The sequence below is a fragment of the Lissotriton vulgaris genome, unplaced genomic scaffold (genome assembly GCF_964263255.1).
Source record: "Lissotriton vulgaris unplaced genomic scaffold, aLisVul1.2 SCAFFOLD_2364, whole genome shotgun sequence".
Classification (NCBI taxonomy): Eukaryota; Metazoa; Chordata; class Amphibia; order Caudata; family Salamandridae; genus Lissotriton; species Lissotriton vulgaris.
In genome coordinates, this window is record NW_028255382.1 from 33,788 (window position 1) to 51,641 (window position 17,854).

The following is a 17,854-nucleotide window of genomic DNA, read 5'->3' on the forward strand; positions in this document are numbered from 1 at the left end:
CTTCTTTTTTACACTCCCTAGGCTTCAGTCTGGTGGTCTTCTGGATGCGTGCATGTCGAGAACCACCAGAGACAGCTGCAAGATAAGTTGTGTGCTGGTCCTGATAGCTGTATAAATGATGCAGGTGGTTTTGAAGACGGTGCGTGACGCCATGGGGAAATTTCTTTAGAACATAGTGCATTTACTTGCATTTCTGACACTACATCACTTCAATTTGGGCTATTAGGAAATCCAATAGTTTTAGGTAACACTAAATATGAATACTTTTTTTCTATATACATATTCTTTTTCAATGTGGTAAAGTTGCGGTTGAGACTGTTCCACAATTGATTGGCACATATGTGCAAAAACATTTTTACCTCTAAAGCAGGGTGCACAGATTAAATGCGAAAAGCCAATGGAATGAAAAAGTACGTATGTAAGGACGTATATCGTATTTCTGTTCCCAAACCTAGCCAAAGGGTATCGAAGCACCATACTCTCTTTTTTTGGCAGTCTGATGGTATTCTGGCTGTGTGCTGAGATCTGCCAGAGGTGGTGTGCTTGTTTGCAAAATAAGCATGGGTGCTGGTTGTGATAGCTTTTTAAATGGTGCACCTGCTTTGAAGGATGGTGTGAGCCAGCCAAGGGTACTCAATGGAGTCGCATCTGGATGGTGGTGATGTGATCATATTTCTTCAGGATGCGGTGTACTGCAGCATGGAGGCTGTTCCTAAGGGGTGCTGCAGTGGTGCCTGGGAGGCCATGCCATAGAGCATTACCATCATCCTGGTGCAAGAGTACAAGGGCTTGAACAACAGTTCTGAAGTTGTTTTCTAAAAGAAATGGTTTGTCTTTTTCTGAGAAGAGAGAAGTCCTACCAGGCTGTCCTTGAGTTTTGCCTTATGTTCTTTGAGGGTGAGGTTGGTGTCGAAGCTGATGACTTGGAATCCAGTGAAAGGTGAGTTTCGAAGCCATCATGGCTCATGTCTTAGAGCCAGGATTGTACTGTATCTTGATTATTATTCTTCACAAATAGCAGGAAATCCGTGTTGGATGAGTTGAGCTTCAGGTTGGTGCTGGATGTCTAGGTCTGGATAATGTGCAGGCAGTGTTTGAGGCATTGTCTAATGCAGAGGAGGCTGTCAAGTAGTGTGCTGTATCATTGGCAGAATGGTGAATCTTGATGCTGTTATCTGTGATTAGAGCAACAAGAGGCTCCATGAACAGGTTGAATATAACAGGCGATAGTTTGGGGCCCTGGGGAACCTCACATCTGATGGGGATCTTATGTGTACTGGACGTTCCTATTGAACAACTGGTGTCATTTGGAAATGTCAGAGGAAAACTAGTAAAGGACATTGCCGGTGAATACTTTGCGAGACTCCAAGGTCCAAAAGAGGGTGTGCCAAAGGCGAAGAGTTGGGTAGTTAGTTACATTGAAATAACAGCCCCAACGATGTTTGAGCAGCAATGCATTCAACTACTCCATAGACATTTGATGGCTTGTGTAAGACTTTGAAGTCAAATCCAGATTGTACCAGAGTGTGATACTGACCATGATGAAGATCATGCCTTCAATCTTATTTTCCCTTTACATTTTTACAAATGTTTTTGTATGTATATTTATATAGATACGCAGTGTGAAATAGATATGTAGCAAGCCTGAAGGAGGTGGATCAACAGAACCCTCCGAAACGCGTCGCTGTCTTTTTGCTCACAACCACTAAATGCATTTGTACATGATCTTTTCGATATAAGTGACTAATGTTAAATCTATTTGAAAATTGTCATTAACTTTTATTATATTTTTTGTATTTCTGTGACTTGGTTTTTATATTTGTTTTTAACATGTATATTGTTTGTGCTATTTGTAGCAAGACATTTTTTAATGATTTTTATATGAATAAGGTTAAATAACAATAAAACTTTCCTCACAGAAAATAATTCTTGTCTAAATGTTGACTTTCTGGTGTTTTAAGTATTGACCCAATGAATGTTTTGGAGTGCCGTTGATTATTGAGGTATGTTTGGATATATTGTATGACAAGAGAATATCCCAAAGGGAATTTTTCATAGACTGAAGTGTCTTAGTGGTGTCCTGTCCCTTTGGGTTGTTGGACCCCTCTCTTATTTTTGAGTTCCTGATAGAGCAGCCACGGGGCGGGAGGAGTCACCAGGAGCCACCACAAAGAGCTATGCCATATTCCTCTTTGATGAGGGTAACCTCACTCCAGCCTAAAATGTTGGACCTTGTTAAAATGATTTTTTTCTGAATCTGTGATTCAAGTGGTTACCTTTATGCAAAGTCAAATAGAAGAGAGCTTTCGATTAGTAGGGCAGTTGTTTCCCTATGTAAATATTTGGTACTTGCAATGTGCGAGGCAGTAAAACGTATTTATCTTCTGCCAATTTTGGTGTACTGTGGTAATAATGCACTATAGTTATAAATATGTGAATTTGTTTATTAGTACAGTTGTTATTAATAATTTGTTGTTAGGTCATATTTGTTTTCACTACCATGTCAGGTAGATAGATAGATATATGGATAGACAGATAGACAGACAGACAGACAGGTGTGCAGGCGGACAGATAGGCGAATAGACAGACAGACGGATAGACAGAATAACAGATAGATGTTCACTGAAAAAAATGAAGGTTACATTACATAACTGATGACATCATTGATTAAGTCATCATGCAATCTTTGACATCATGTATGAGGTTATGAGCAGAGTGCAATTCGAGTGAGTGATGGTTGCTTCCATAGCTATTAATTTCAGATGGTTTTAGAATGAAAATCACAACCATTGCATCCTCTCAACCACTGCTTTTTGTGGCGGAAGCAGGTAGGAAACTTACCATGAAAGTGATCACTGATGTTTCCTGGATCCACAGGGATCCACTAGGGCTGAGGGAAGGGGCGCCTGCCCTAGTTTTCTTTTAGAGTGACAGTAAGTTGGTGGATTACCTGTCAGAGATGGTGATTCTCCTTTGCACAGATGCAGCGTTGACGCCCTTGTGCCGGGTGCATCAGCATTACACTGGCACCAAGACCTTGAATGTCCCGCTCATCGTGTGGTCAAACTTGTGTGGCCATTTCGAGCATGGGAAATCACTTTTTTTTGTCAATGCCCCATAATAATATAGTGATATAGATCACTTGTTATGTATTGGTTTATATCTCGTGAACAATATATATTACATTGGGCTAACACGTTTGATTAGACTCTGCATTTCATGGCTAGGATATAATATTCAGTAATGTCAAATAATTGATGACTTCCTCCAGTGATTTTGAGATTGCTGTTGCTCGGGCAAATATCAGTCAAATGGATGAGGAAAGGTATTTACCTTGGTAGACTTTTCCATATCATTTTGTTTTGCACTAAGCATGAATATGGCATTGAACCCTGTCTTATCTGTGCACCAATCGTGGCAAAGAAGATGAAATGCTTCCGTAGTTCTAAGGGGACATGATACTAGAGGGAGTCTCGCAAATCTCAGCATTATCCGGTACCACCCACCTATACTTCAGAGCCTCTGTCCTTTTGTTATTAGTGATTGATTGGAGCGGCTGAACTTGATAGAAAGTTGTACTGAGCCCTCCCCCATGTCACTTGCATATAGACACATGGATAGCACTTCCCTAGTCCGAAGAAGGCCTTCATTAATGAGCTGTGGCATGATGTTTTGCAGCAAACCCTAATTATTCCTGCTAACAATCGGATCCTAACCCAGAACCCCCCCATCTCTCAGTACTTAGCCATTTATGCTGAATGCTGTAACTCTTGCCTGCAATTAAACAAAACGTACAATACCTTTGCTATGGACGTGTGACAACCGTCACACCTCAATTCCGCCTTTTCGTTTGCATACAGCTAATTAAGTTCCTGCACCACATCACCTCAACACTGTGACCTATTTTTGTTTTCTCATTTTTACAACCTCTGCCGGTTTCCTTGGTACAATACAATGTAGCTTGAAGACTCGAGTATTCTGTCAGTTGTTAGCGCCAAACAGCAGCAGCTATTCCAAAAGGCTCGAGTTAAAAAAAAAAAATGTAACAAAGCCAGACAAGAAATTCGCCTAGCGCAAGTGCGCGTAGCCAGGGTGACCCCGGGATTATAATCAAGAGCCCAGCGTGCCCTTGGCGCGCTACAGCCCAGGGTTTGAATTGCAAATGTGGCACGCGCTGGTGACCTGTGGGGGGGTCAGCCTGGTCGATGCGAGGTCTCTCTTTAATATGGCGGTCGAGCCGGAGCGGGGTCGCCTTCCCGTCCCTCCTTCACCTCCAGAGCAGAATTTCAAAGCTACCGAAATAGAAGTTTTCAGAGGCGCTTTCTTACGGGCGGAAACTCATTGTTAGCCGACGGGTTGACATTTCAGACCCCTTTTTCTTGCACTTTTTCAAGGCAGAGAACGTCTTGTGCATTTTGTGGCGGGATCAAGTGGCTGGATGCTGTCTGCCGCAGTGCCTCCTTTAATGCGTGCAGGGAGGGTTAGGACAGGACCAGGCTCCTCTTTCACACAAAGAGGAGATGAATTATGCATTCCTATTAACTCTCACTCCTGGAGTTATGGACACCTGCCCTCTACAAATTTTTAAGGGTGCTTCCGTCAAAGGATGCTAATGTTCGGTGTGAAGTCGTCTTCAGCCAGATTTGGCGCCTTGGTGGACTGGTGCCATATAATGCAGCAAAACAGCCCTTCACCTTTAAAATAGGTGAGAAGGGGAGCTTTTAATCATCCGTGATGCTGCTATAATTAGGGGTGGGTTGAGATTTTTTACGCCAACCTTTGCAAAGTTCTATGGAATTTTTTGCTACTTAATCTAGTTCGCAGAGTTTAGGAAGTGTACATGAACATTGTGAATTTTGAGACTGTATGTGACACATATATTCTTATTTGATGCCTCCAAAAGATTCAGAACGCATGTGATTTGCATAAAACGCTTTTCTTCTCCTGAGCGGCATCGTGCAGAGAAAAATCCTGCATACATTTTCCAGCATGGAATTATGATGCAAATATGTAGACTAGACCTCATGAGTCGCGCTCCACTGGTCGAGTTTAGATTACCTTTGGCCTTTGAAAGTGAACATTACCTTCTTGTAGAAAGAAAAACTTTACACTAGAAGATTGTAGGAAAACTGAGAAAAACGCAAACCATCCGACAGGAGAAATGGTGAAACTTTGCAAACATTTACAAGCAGAAACATAAAAACTTTGCACACTCCATTTTATAATGTGCTTTCACTGCCGACACTGGGACCACAGTCGCGAGGAGTTGTCTTAGGAAAATTCTGTGTTTTTTGCATGAAAGTCAACTTTTTGGACTCTATATGCTATTCAACCGTCAATGATTTCTGTTTGTGTGGTTATAACCGAAGAGGTATCTTTCTTTGTTTTATGAGTGAATCTTTGTTTTCTGTCAAAAATGAATTTGCTTAAAAAAATTGCCGCCATTACCTGCCTTTTTGTCCGGGCTATATCATTTTTGGCACAGGTGCCCCGAGAACCCTCCAGGATTGACTTTGGAGAACCCTGCAGTAGAGTATAGAGACCTGCAACTCCTACCGCATTGTTACATACATCTTTGCAGCGGTATTTTAAGGGGCTTGTCATATCAAGGCAGTGGTGTTGTAGTTTCTGAAGGCCCTTGCTTTTGACCAGCAGAACTTCATTTCAGTTTCACAAACTTAACACACTTAAGTCTCAAACACTTTACATATACATACCTCACAGCCTTTATAGACTGTGGGCTCTGACATTTCACTCAGGCCTCAAACAATCGAGCTTTTCCTCAAAAATTTGATTTTGACCCAGCTTTGGCGTTGTTCAGATGCCACAGAACAAACAGGCATCGGCAATAGACAGCGGAGATGTGTTTTAGACTGCATAGGATTTCATATAACATACATCGACCATTGCCAGGATGAGACAGAGAATCAGCAAGGAGCCGGGAGCCCCTCACACAGCCCGTCAGCTGCATATCCGCACTCCAACCAACCTTCCCTTCCCGGCTGTTTTATCAGGGATTGTCAGTTATTTAATGTTCAGTTGAGTTATTTAATAATTCATGATCATTTCAGTTGTTTACCAAATCAGATTCTAGCTTGGTGGGTAATACAGAATGGCAATTCACAATCTTTCATCCTCGTGTTTCTCTGTTTATCTGCCCCTCCCTCATTTACTACCTGCTTGATTTGGTGTCGGGCGCCTTCACACTGTGCTGCAAAATTGGCTATTTTTTATTGGCTCCCCCATCCCTTTTTAACATGGCTCTGGCGGCTAGTCTCGGCATGGTTTTATATGTGAATGGTTTAGGTACTTGGGGCCAGATGTATCAATCAATCAATCAATCAATGACACTTATAGAGCGCGCTACATACCCGTAGGGTCTCAAGGCGCTTGGGGGAGGGGGGGTGCCGCTACTGCTCGAACAGCCAGGTCTTCAGCTTCTTCCTGAAGGAGAGGTGGTCTTGGGTCAGGCGCAGGTCGGTCGGGAGGGAGTTCCAGGTCTTGGCGGCCAGGTAGGAGAAAGACCTTCCTCCTGTAGTCGCTCTTCGGATGCGGGGGACGGCGGCGAGGGCGTGGTTGGCTGATCGGAGGTGGCGTTTGGGAGCGTAGAAGTTGATCCGGCTGTTGAGGTAGCTCGGGCCTTGGTCGTGTAGGGCTTTGTGTGCGTGGGTGAGGAGGCGGAAGGTGATTCTTTTGTTGACGGGGAGCCAGTGAAGGTCTCTCAGGTGTCCGGAGATGTGGCTGGTTCGTGGGATGTCGAGGATGAGTCTGGCTGAGGCGTTCTGGATCCGCTGGAGTCTCTTCTGGAGCTTGGCGGTGGTACCGGCGTAGAGGGCGTTGCCGTAGTCCAGTCGGCTAGTGACGAGGGCCTGGGTGACGGTCTTCCTGGTCTCGGTGGGGATCCACCAGAAGATCTTCCGTAGCATGCGTAGGATGTTGAAGCACGCCGAGGAGACGTTGTTGACTTGCCTGGTCATGGAGAGGGAGGAGTCCAGGGTGAAGCCCAGGTTGCGTGCATGGTCTGTCGGTTTGGGTGCGGTGCCCAGGGTGGGAGGCCACCAGGAGTCGTCCCAGGCGGAGGGTGAAGAGCCCAGGATGAGGACCTCCGTCTTGTCCGAGTTCAGTTTCAGGCGGCTGGTCGTCAACCACTCGGCTACCTCTTTCATCCCTTCGTGCAGGTTGGCTCTGGCGGTGGTGGGGTCGTTGGTCAGGGAGAGGATCAGCTGGGTGTCGTCGGCAGAGGGTGGGGCTCAGAGAGGATCCTTGAGGGACGCCGCAGATGACTTCGGAGGCCTCTGACTTGTACGGTGGTAGGCGGACTCTCTGTGTTCTTCCGTCGAGGAAGGAGATGATCCATTCCAGCGCCTTGTCCTGGATTCCGACGTTGCTGAGGCGCTGTACTAGGGTGCGGTGGCAGACAGTGTCGAATGCCGCGGAGAGGTCTAGGAGGATGAGGGCCGCTGTTTCTCCGTTGTCCATCAGGGCTCGGATGTCATCGGTGGCGGCGATGAGGGCGGTCTCGGTGCTGTGGTTGGCTCGGAAGCCGGACTGTGAGGGGTCGAGGGATCCATTCGTCTCGAGGAAGGCGGCCATCTGCTTGTTGACGGTCTTCTCGATGACTTTGGCTGGAAACGGGAGGAGCGAGTTTCTTGAGCAGAGCGCTGAGTTCGGCGTGCTTCCAGCTCTCAGGGAAGGTGGCGGTGTCGAAGGATGTGTTGATGATGTCTCGCAGGTGGGGTGCGATGACAGCGTCGGCCTTGTTGAAGATGTGGTGAGGGCAGGGGTCGGTCGGTGATCCGGAGTGGATGGAGTTCATCGTGCGGATGGTGTCTTCGGTGCTGATCGGGGTCCAGGCGTGGAGGGTGGTGGTGGGGGGTGGTTGTTCGGTCATGGTGTGCGTTGGTTCGTTGTTGAAGCTGTTGTGTATGTCCGCGATCTTGTTGTGGAAGTAAGAAGCGAGGGAATCGCAGAGGTCTTGCGATGGGGTGATGTCGTTGTTTCCTGCGCTGGGGTTGGATAGCTCTTTCACGATGTTGAAGAGTTCCTTGCTGTTGTGTGCGTTGTTGTCTAGCCGGTCCTTGAAAGCAGTTTTCTTGGCGGCGCGGATCAGCTGGTGGTGCTTCCGAGTGGCCAGCTTGAGGGTGGTCCTGTTGTCCGGTGTAGGTTCCCTTCTCCAGACTTTCTCGAGGGCTCGGCAGTTCTTCTTGGAGCTCTTGAGTTCGTCGGTGAACCACGGGGCTTTCTTGCTGCCGGGTCTGCTGGGCTGGGTCCTCAGCGGGGCGAGCTCGACCGCGCAGATGTTGATCCACTTCGTGAGGTTGTCGGCGGCCTGGCTGGGGTTCGCTGAGCTGGCAGATGTATGACCCTTTTTGCATGCGCAAACTGGTTTGCGAACCGTTTGCGCATGCGAAAACAACAAGGAGAATATACAAACCCTATTTTGCGAGTCGCAGTTTTTTGTGACTCGCAAAATAGGGTTTTGCGAGTCGCTATTAGCAAGGGGCATTCCCTTCCTAATAGTATACGCAACCCTATGTAAGAATGTTTTGTGTCCACAATTGCGGGCACAAAACACTTGCAAATTACCACCCTCTTCTAGAGGGTGGTTATGGGGTCTCAAAAGGAAAGGGGACCCCACGTGGTGCCTTTTCCTTTGCAAACCCAGGGGAAAATATTTTTTAATGGCATGTAGTGGTACCAGGAACGACTGCTGCCCGCCCTTAAAAGATTAAACGAAAACGTTTCTTTTTTTTTTCTTCTTTTAAATCCATCCCGTTTTCCTTTAAGGGAAAACGGGCTGCATTTTTTTTAACTGCTTTATTATTAAAGCTGTCCCAGATATGGTGGTCTGCTGAGCCCAGCAGGCCACCATACCTGGGAGGTCCTGCCATTCCCTATGGGGTCGCAAATTGCGAGAGGCTCATTAATATTCATGAGCCTCTCTATTTGCAACCCCATTGGGAATCTCTAACAGTGTGTTATACACTGTTGTACATCCAACAGCGCCTCTCAAATTGCAAGTCGCAAAAGACTCGCAATTTATGAGGCGATATTTTGGCCATCGTACATCTGGCCCTCAGGCATTTGATTTCTAAGGCATAAAAATACAATAAAATCCATTTGCTGTCAGAATATCAACCCCCAGGCTGTTCTTGCAGGCCGGGCTCAAAACATAAATCAATGAGGTAATATGATAATTGGATTTGACTAACATTCGATGTGGATCCGCCATTCGTCTTTGAAATGTTGGATTGAGGGAAGATGTTATGAAATGACATGGAGACAGCAGAAACGGTGCAACAACCTTCCAGAACACCACAAAAAATGGTGTGTTCCCTATACCTTGAAAGTAATGGCAATTTTCAAACCCTATTGTCAGCAATTGGATGCTACCGCTAGGTGGTACCCTAAGGTTGTTGCCTTACCTCGGTCCATGGAAGCCCCAGCTCTGGGAGGTGGTGCCCTATGACACAGTTGTTGCCTTGCCTTGGTCCATGCAGGCCCCAGCTTTGGGAGGCGGTGCCCTACGACACTTGTGAGGTGGTGATAATGCATACATCGCATTGTGTGCTCCTGATGCAGCAGACACTTCCACTGGGAGAACGGTGCACATTGAAGCTGGCAGATTATCTGCAAGCATGGAAGTTAAGGGAAGCAAGAAGCACTAGCTCTCCCCTGCATATTAGATGCACCAGTCATCGGATTGCACATGTACTGGGTTAATAATGTGCTCCAGATTCAAATAAAGTATTTTATTTGAGTAGACAGGGCCACATATAGGTAGAAAATCCTGAAGCGATAATAACAAATTTAGAGGTACTTGATCTTTCTGTCTCAGTGCTTCATTTACATAGAGCCCCGGGGATAAGGGAGCAACTGTGGTGTTTTATATAAAATGCAAAACCTCAATTGTTCTTGATTATCTGGTTCATTCGGGGCCCCATTCTCTTCTAGATTAGGGATCTCCTGGCCACAACCCAGAGATCAAGAGCAGAGCTAACAGTGTATCTGTGGTAGACCAGGTATGTGAGCCCTGCACAGTCCCAAGCCTCCACACTCGGTTGCGTCTCCTTACACTGCCAGGACTTTTTCTGCCACAGTTTGCAGGTATCTGGCCCACTCACCTTTCTGAGGTAGGTATCCTGAACCAACTAGACCCTAGGACTCTTACCTAGAGATTTAGAGAACGTGTCTTCCATATAAGCATGAGAACCCCACTCCTATATACAGACATTTCAGCCTTTAGTTCAGGAGGAGCTGAATATTTCCTCATTAGTGACCCAGTCACACTGGGTCACAAAACTTTTGTGACAAAAAAGCAATTTTTTTAGAAATGTGTCTTAAACTCAACTTTTTGCACATGTGCAAATATCTGATGATTCGATACATTCAGAATACGGGAAAATTGTATATCACTTCCCCAATCTTACCTGAAATGTCTTTTAATTATTACCCATTTAAACAATTTAGAGGAATTGCTCTACTATCCTGAACTTGTGTTAATCAAGTTCCTTGCAATAAGGAATCGGAGTAGCATTAATCGGATATAATTCACCATTTTCCCTTTGACAGTGCCATCTCTTCTTGCTAATTTCTCACGCATCCAGATTTCCTCCTAACTGTTCTAGGCGATAATTGGTCCATGTCGCATTCGTTCCAGGCCAAGGGATTCCTAGAGTCCACCACAAACACCAGTGTTCAGGGGACTTCTTCTCATGGGTTTGCCAACCTGGTAGGTGACACAGCCTTCTCAACATGGTAACCTCTAGGGATCTACCTCCTTCATAGCTGGAGGGGCTGCAGGGATAAACCAAAGAAAGTTCAACTTACCTTAGTATCTTTGCCAATATCTCCTCCAGCGTGACGTATGCGGAGTCTATACTGAGCTCCTGCCATCTATGCACTGACCTCTCTTTTGGCTAGGTTTAGTCAGTGTCCCACTACATTTGTCTCCGCAATCTGTGCTCTTCCACGCTTCACCCATCCATCATACACAACTGAACACTGCTTTCCCCTTCAGGCTCTTCATGTGACATTCTACCCTGCAGTCATGGCTGGTCAGAATATTATCAATACATGCTTCATCTACAAGCTCAACCTAATTTCCATTCACGTTGTTATATAGATAGTTATTATTCAGATAAAACTGTCTTGGATTTATCTCTTAGAGCTGCCTCAAGACATTCTCCAGATCTGTTGCTTGCACTGCCTAGCCTCTTCAGTCGTTTTTATGTTACAAAACACACTCTCAAGTTGTTTTAGGTGAACTGTTGATGAAAGAAACTGTGGGTTCCCACGCCATCCTGAAGCAGTCCTGTTGCATTCACTGATCTTGCTAATATTAGCAACACATACATTCTAGACATTGCACAGGCTCTAAAGTCAACTTTTTTTCTGGGAATGGGTATGTTTTCATACTGATATGTGCAATATTTACTCTTACCATGTCTAATATTCATTGGAGCTACAGCATACACATCACGCATTAGGAAAACCTTATCTCATCTCTTTACTTTGTGAAAAGAGCCACCAAAATCCCAACTTTAGCTCCAATCTTCTCCCTGAACTTTAGGATAACAATTGGCCATGAACCTTTGGATAGCATTTGGCCATGAATGACATGGTGGCCCTTTGTTACTCACTTGTGAATTGATGTGCTAGTTAAGTGGATCCTCAGCATCGTAACCTGTGGGGACTAGTTGCTGGTGTGATCATCCGTCATGACTCCTTGAACAGTGTCACCCTGCTTATATTCCATTTATTCTGTTGTCAGAGCTGCTTCTTTTTCTGCAGTAAAACTGAATGAATAGCCTACTTGGAGGTGCTTAAGATGGTTGCAAATGGACTCCGCTTTCCTAGCAGAGTGCAGACCTCTGCTAAATTGTGGTCTACACCCTAGTGTGCCACCACTGGTACTGGGAGTGGTGACTGCCCTAAGGCCAGACTGAGGCAATTATGTGGAAGTTTGTTATTGATTGGCATATGCAGCCATGTCTCCCATGAACATTGTGACAAACCTCTAGAGTAAAAGTGGCTCTGCCATATACAAATGCACATCTAATTAAGGAGTTTTAAGATAAATTTATAAATAACAAATAGTACTTTGCGGTGCTCTCAAGGTACCAGGCCCTCCAGCCACTTGGAAGGTATAGTCCCCAGAGGAAACTCTAGGGATAAACCTAATCACACAAAAGAGTACAGAGGTATCTGAGCCCAGCGACCTCTGACCCCACATACACGTTCCTACACACTTAATGAGACGTGTTCTGAAAGTAGGAGATGACACGCCTAAAGATGAGGAAGGCGAGTTGTACAAAGTTTAGCAGGAATCAGTCCGAACCACGTAATAAGTGTTGGACTGAAAAAAAGGCCTAGATAAGCCTTAAAACACTTACAATGTGGATTGTGCAATGCTGTGGTATTGATGTCTCATAATTCGTAGTGGAATCATAGGGTTTTCATTTATATTTTGCCGGTTTTTCAGAACACATCTTGTTACGTGTGTAGGAAAGTGTATGTAGGTCAGATGTCGCTGGGCTCAGATACTTCTGACCTACTTCAGTTTAAACTCTCCGCACCATCTTTTCGTTGCTGCTTGCCTTGAAAAAGTCTGCAGGACGAAACACGTGTTGGCTGCCTCTGTGCTTGATCTGTGTGAAAAGATTGGATAATAAACGTCATGCCTTGAAGAAGAAAAGCCACTGCGGACTGCCTTTGTATAAATTCTCTTGCTACAAATTAGTATTACTGTATGGACTGCTGACGTGTGCCTTGGTACTCTTTTGTGTGAATAGATTTCTCCCTTGAACAGCTGATGTTGGGGACTTCTACCCCCAGGGTTACATCTTACCTTGGCCCTCCTCTCTCTTCTCTCTGAATGTTGCATGGTGTGCTGGCATATTATGTTCTGTGACACGGTGACTGCGACCCAGAATGAGGATCTCACTGAGTTGAGTCAAGATCCTAAAGGTATGTCGTCTCCTTGAATGTAGTCCTGCCATGACAGTGCTCCACCTCAACAGTGCCCTTGCCCTATCTTCAGAGATGCCATTTTTCTTCATTGGGTTGTAAGTTTTACTTGGTACATTGTCATCGTCTTCCAACCGGTGGTTACTGGGTTCCAGGGAGGTAGACTTCATCCTATAAATTTGCTTAACCATCTGTGATGATCCTTCAATTTAATCCCATCTTTATCTCCCCCTGTACAAAGTGGTTGTGGGTGAAACCCCAGACCAGGCTGGCCACTTTACATTGCCTACAAGTCATTTGAGTCCTGTTGATGTTCACCTCTCCCTCTGTGCCTAGTTTCATTGAAGTTCCCATGCACCGATACAGTGTGGTCTCCCCTTCGGCTGAGAACCTGCAGTGATGTCAGAAACTAGAAAACCATATTTACTTGCCAGACCTGAATCTGTTCTTCCTAGCTGGATCAAGACAGTTCAGTGTTTAAACAAATCTAATGAAATGTGCACTTCAACACAATAGAGTTGGAATCTATATTAGTCCTTTTGCTAGAATGTATCTATGTGTTCGGGCTTTACAGTGCAATTGATGCTTGTCGTGTTGCCTCGGTAACTTGCTGAATCAGTTCACACAGTCCAACTCCAGAAATTAGACAGACTCCTAAACACGTACAAAATGGCATGGCACATGCTTCAGTGTGTGCCGTCTAAAGTGTAATCCGTCCACATGCATACATGGAGATCTCTTCAGGGTCTAGTTCAGTCATTTTGTGTTGCCACAGGTGTGTGAACACTTTCCTTCTGTCTGAATCTTGTCAGCCCACCGATACTGGCTGTTTTACAATGACATGCTTGTTTGAGGACCTTGCCTCTTATATCAATCATAAATCCAATTTTTCCCAAATAAACTAGATATTTTTCAGTGACTTCAATTATTTGTCATAAATAGATTGCATCTGATTTCTAAATGGATTTCAACAGTTTCTCCCAAGAAAGCCTATTAATTACTCCTCCTTAGAACAGGGAAACACATTTTGTCTGCACAACATAGGACCCTGTTTTATAAAAATGAAACACTATCACATGTGATTGGGTCCTTTCCCAAGGTTGCCTGAGTCAACTCATGGACCTGCCCCTCCATTCTGGACCAGAGCACCAGTCCTGTTGAGGAAGGCAATGACCTCCAAGCCCTAGATTTTCTCAGCCTTTGAATGCAATGATTGTATTGATGGGTCAAAGTGTCTGAATCCCTTTCCTATGGTGACAGTGAGTCATGTCCGGGACCGCCCTTCAGGTGTCCCTACAAGTGGCTTTTACGGTTAATCACTTACAGTCATTTATTTGCTCTGTTGTGCCTAATCACGCCTTGAGAGTTATTTGCGATGTGTGCATGTACTATACCCTAAATCAGAACTTCATTATAGACAACTGGAAGTTAACAAAAGTTTTTGCCTTAGTTAGTTTTTACGCCTCATGAACATATGATATTCATGATTGTTCATATGCCTACAGTATGATACATTTCTAATCTATCATGTATAATTTAATTATTGTGTGACTTGGCAGAAACTCCTTCATATGCAAAGTGAAAATATCTGAGTTGCTGTGCAAAAATCTCTCTCTTCTTTACATCTTGTTACAAGTGGTGTCAAATTACACACTGTGTAATACTGAGCCTAACCGTGCAAACTCCCCACCTGACAAGACCAGGTACATTTACCTCCCCTTTACTGACCATGTAAGCATAGATTAGAAATGCAGCTCGACGTCTTACATTTTTACTGATTGCTATTTCTTTTTAAAAATCATGACAAGGTGCGACGGCAGAGCGGGACAGACCTACTTGGGTATATGCCAAGACTCTTGCCCAAATTGGGTGCTGGTGATTTCCCTTAGGAGATTCCAATTCTATTTGAAGAGGAAGCCTCACTCTCTGCTTTGTGGCATGCTCCTTCATTAGCGACCTCTCCCCACCCCGGTATGATGATACCACCACAGTGGCCTTGACCTCACAGAAGATGGAGTTCTTAGATAAAACTTTACTAGACAGTAAGGAATCCAGGTTACTATAAAATTCCCAGAGGTCCACCCCAGTTATCTCCTTTATTACTGGGTACCTCTGGTAAAACTAAAAACAGTAGTGTGATGGGATGTAGGCATATGGTCCCACCATCAATTGTATGCCAACATGTTTCTTCCCTACTCCCAGCCATTACAGGTCATGGGCATTCTTCAGGGCAGAGGGACCCCTAACAAACCGACCTTCTTCACGTCAGTCAAATCATAGTGTCAAAGAAAGTCCTGCCTTGGCACTGAGTCACTCTTCCCAGTTATATAGCAATTCCAGTGTCTGGGACACAGAGCATGGCTAGACGGACAACACAATACGCCTCTTGACGAATGTGTGACTACAGAGGGTATCATCTCCTCCCAGACCATGAAGCTTGGTAAAAATCCCTCCGTGCCAAGGTAGGACTCTTGGTACCACCCTAGTGGTATGATCTTACCAGGGTGGAGAGAGGTCGCCAATGCTGAAGCATGCCTCAAAACAGTGAGTGAGGCTTCCTCTTCCAAGGGAAATATCCAGCATCCAATTTGGGCAATAGTTTTGGCATAGACCTTAGTAGGTCTGTCTGCTCTGCCTTTGCACCCTGTTGTGATTTTCTGATTTAAATGTGAAGGTGTTCATTGGCATACCTCCACCTCTCCCCCTATGTGTTCTGAAATGCTATTTCTTTTAAGCATGAGTTGAATTTGCGTGTCTTCACGCCAGTGAGACCATAAAATGGGCTATCACCCATATGACTTCCCAGGGACAGACGATGTATTGTTTTCTCAAGGGCACAAGCTGTCTCTCTCCTCCTTAGTATAAAGTTGTTCATTCCACTGGTCTGGTACCCTCTGCCTAGGTGCCAGTAATGATGTCACTTGCCCCACCCCTTTGTCTATGCCCTGCTTTGAGCCTGAGTTTGGCCAAGAGGAATGGACAAGAGGAGACCCAGTGGCGGTGATCAAGCCCCGCTGGGGTTGGCCTTTAGAAGCTCTGCTCTGGGATGTCATTGATAAGAAGCGGGAGCGATAGGAGCTCAAGACTTTATCATTCTGCCTTCACCCTTGAGGGCCAAGTTCCCTGTGGCTCTTTAGGGCCTCCTTTCCAACCCAGGATACCATAGGGTACCTAATAAATATAGGGCTTTAAAGAATACTCAGTAAACAATGGCACAGTAGTACAAAGATGGCCTCCTTGTTTTCCATCTCCGGGTTCAGTGTGGGGGGGTTCTTCCTCTGGCTCGTTTACTTCTGGACCCCTACATTGGTGCCCGGGGAAGGTTTGTTGCTTGCGGTCCTGTACAAGAACCTTGTGGATGTTTACGCTTTTGCTTTACATATACTGTTTGTAACCCCCAACTGCGCTTTCCTCTTCGTCCAACCATTAGGACTTTGCTGACAACGCGGAGAATGGAAGTTGTGTAACCGCTGATGACCCAGTCCCAAGGACGGCTCCTTCGCCTCTGCTAGACAAAAGAGATTCCAAAATGAAAGACGAGCGACGTCCAATCACCGTACATTTTGGGCAGGTAAGATTTTGAATGTTCAGCCATTGGTTGTTTCCTGCCTGACGCAAGTGCATCCGGTTCTCAAAGGAAGTCTGCAGTGGGTAGCTAGCGACCCTGTGAGGATTGTGAATATATTTGCCGGAGTGGATACACTTACCTTCTTGCATAGTGCCTTGTTCCTATGGGAAGGCACTAGTCATTTTGCTGATGATGCAACAAGTTAGTTTTACTGCATAAACCATGTCATTGTTTCCAGAATCTTGTGCAAATGTATAAGGTAATTCACATGGCCCTGTATCAAGACAGCTCTGTGATGCGCCAGTCACTGGTGTGAATACCAGCAGGGTAGTTTCAACTTTTCATTAACCCTGGGCGTAGTTTGCGTAGTAGCGCTACGTGTAGCTGCGCGAAGTGCACTACGCCCGCTACGCATAGCTACGCGAACTGCGTAGTGCGGTAGGGAAATGCTGTTCGCACTGATTGCACAGTGCCGGATGCTTGTCCGCACTGTGCAATCATTGCAAACGGCATCTTGCACAGTGCAAGCGGTCGTTTTCTGCCACTTGAGTAAATTTGTACTCGAGCGGCAGCTTTCTCAACTTGGACTGGTAGTTTCTCATCGCGAGCGGTCTCGAGCATACGTGACCACTCGCAATGAGAGTCCTGACCTCCCCGCGTTGAGAAACTCTCCGGGAGGTTTATTTTCAATGCTCGCGATCGGCTACTTGATGTTGCTGATCGCGAACGAGAAAAAAGTCTCACTGGGATGTTGATTTTGCTCGCTCGCGGTCGCCAACTTGACATTGAGGACCGCGAGCAAGCAAAAATTGCCCGCTATGTGTTTTTGAACTGTGCTACGTGCAATTGCGTAGTGCGTAGTTGCGCAAACTACGCACGCTCCGCGAGCATAGCGTAGTCCTACGTCCGGGGTTACTTTTCATCCTTAGGAAGTTTTTGGCATATAACTCAGTTTCTGAAACCTTTGTATGAGATGTTCCATGTAAAGATCCCCGGATGACAAACACCACAAAAATGGTGTAGTAGGTCGTTTTGCTTTGAACATATTCTATATTATTATTGTTAGGGTGGATATATAAACACTACTTTTAGTTTTACTTTTATTATTAGTTTTTTCTGAGACATAGATTGGTGGTTTAACCTTTTCAACAAGATAATGTGTTTACAAATGAATTCTTAACCAGTGGGTTTCACACAACACGGACATGCATGACAGGGCATGAAGGAACTGCTAGGATTCGGCTTCATCTGCGATGAAACAGTTAACATTATCTGATCACAAAGCACCGTGCTGTTATTCCAACATGTCCTGTGCCT

General features: G+C 45.3%; 1 protein-coding gene across 1 annotated transcript in view; it reads left to right on the plus strand.

Annotated features, from left to right (window-relative positions):
• LOC147659151 (DENN domain-containing protein 1A-like) overlaps window positions 1-17,854 on the plus strand; it is a gene marked incomplete at its 5' end in the record, with an annotated part of 303,738 nt that overhangs the window by 33,251 nt on the left and 252,633 nt on the right. The window contains one exon of the mRNA XM_086951939.1: window positions 16,400-16,540. Coding sequence (XP_086808065.1) covers window positions 16,400-16,540 — 141 coding nt within the window. The remainder of the gene's footprint in view (window positions 1-16,399; window positions 16,541-17,854) is intronic.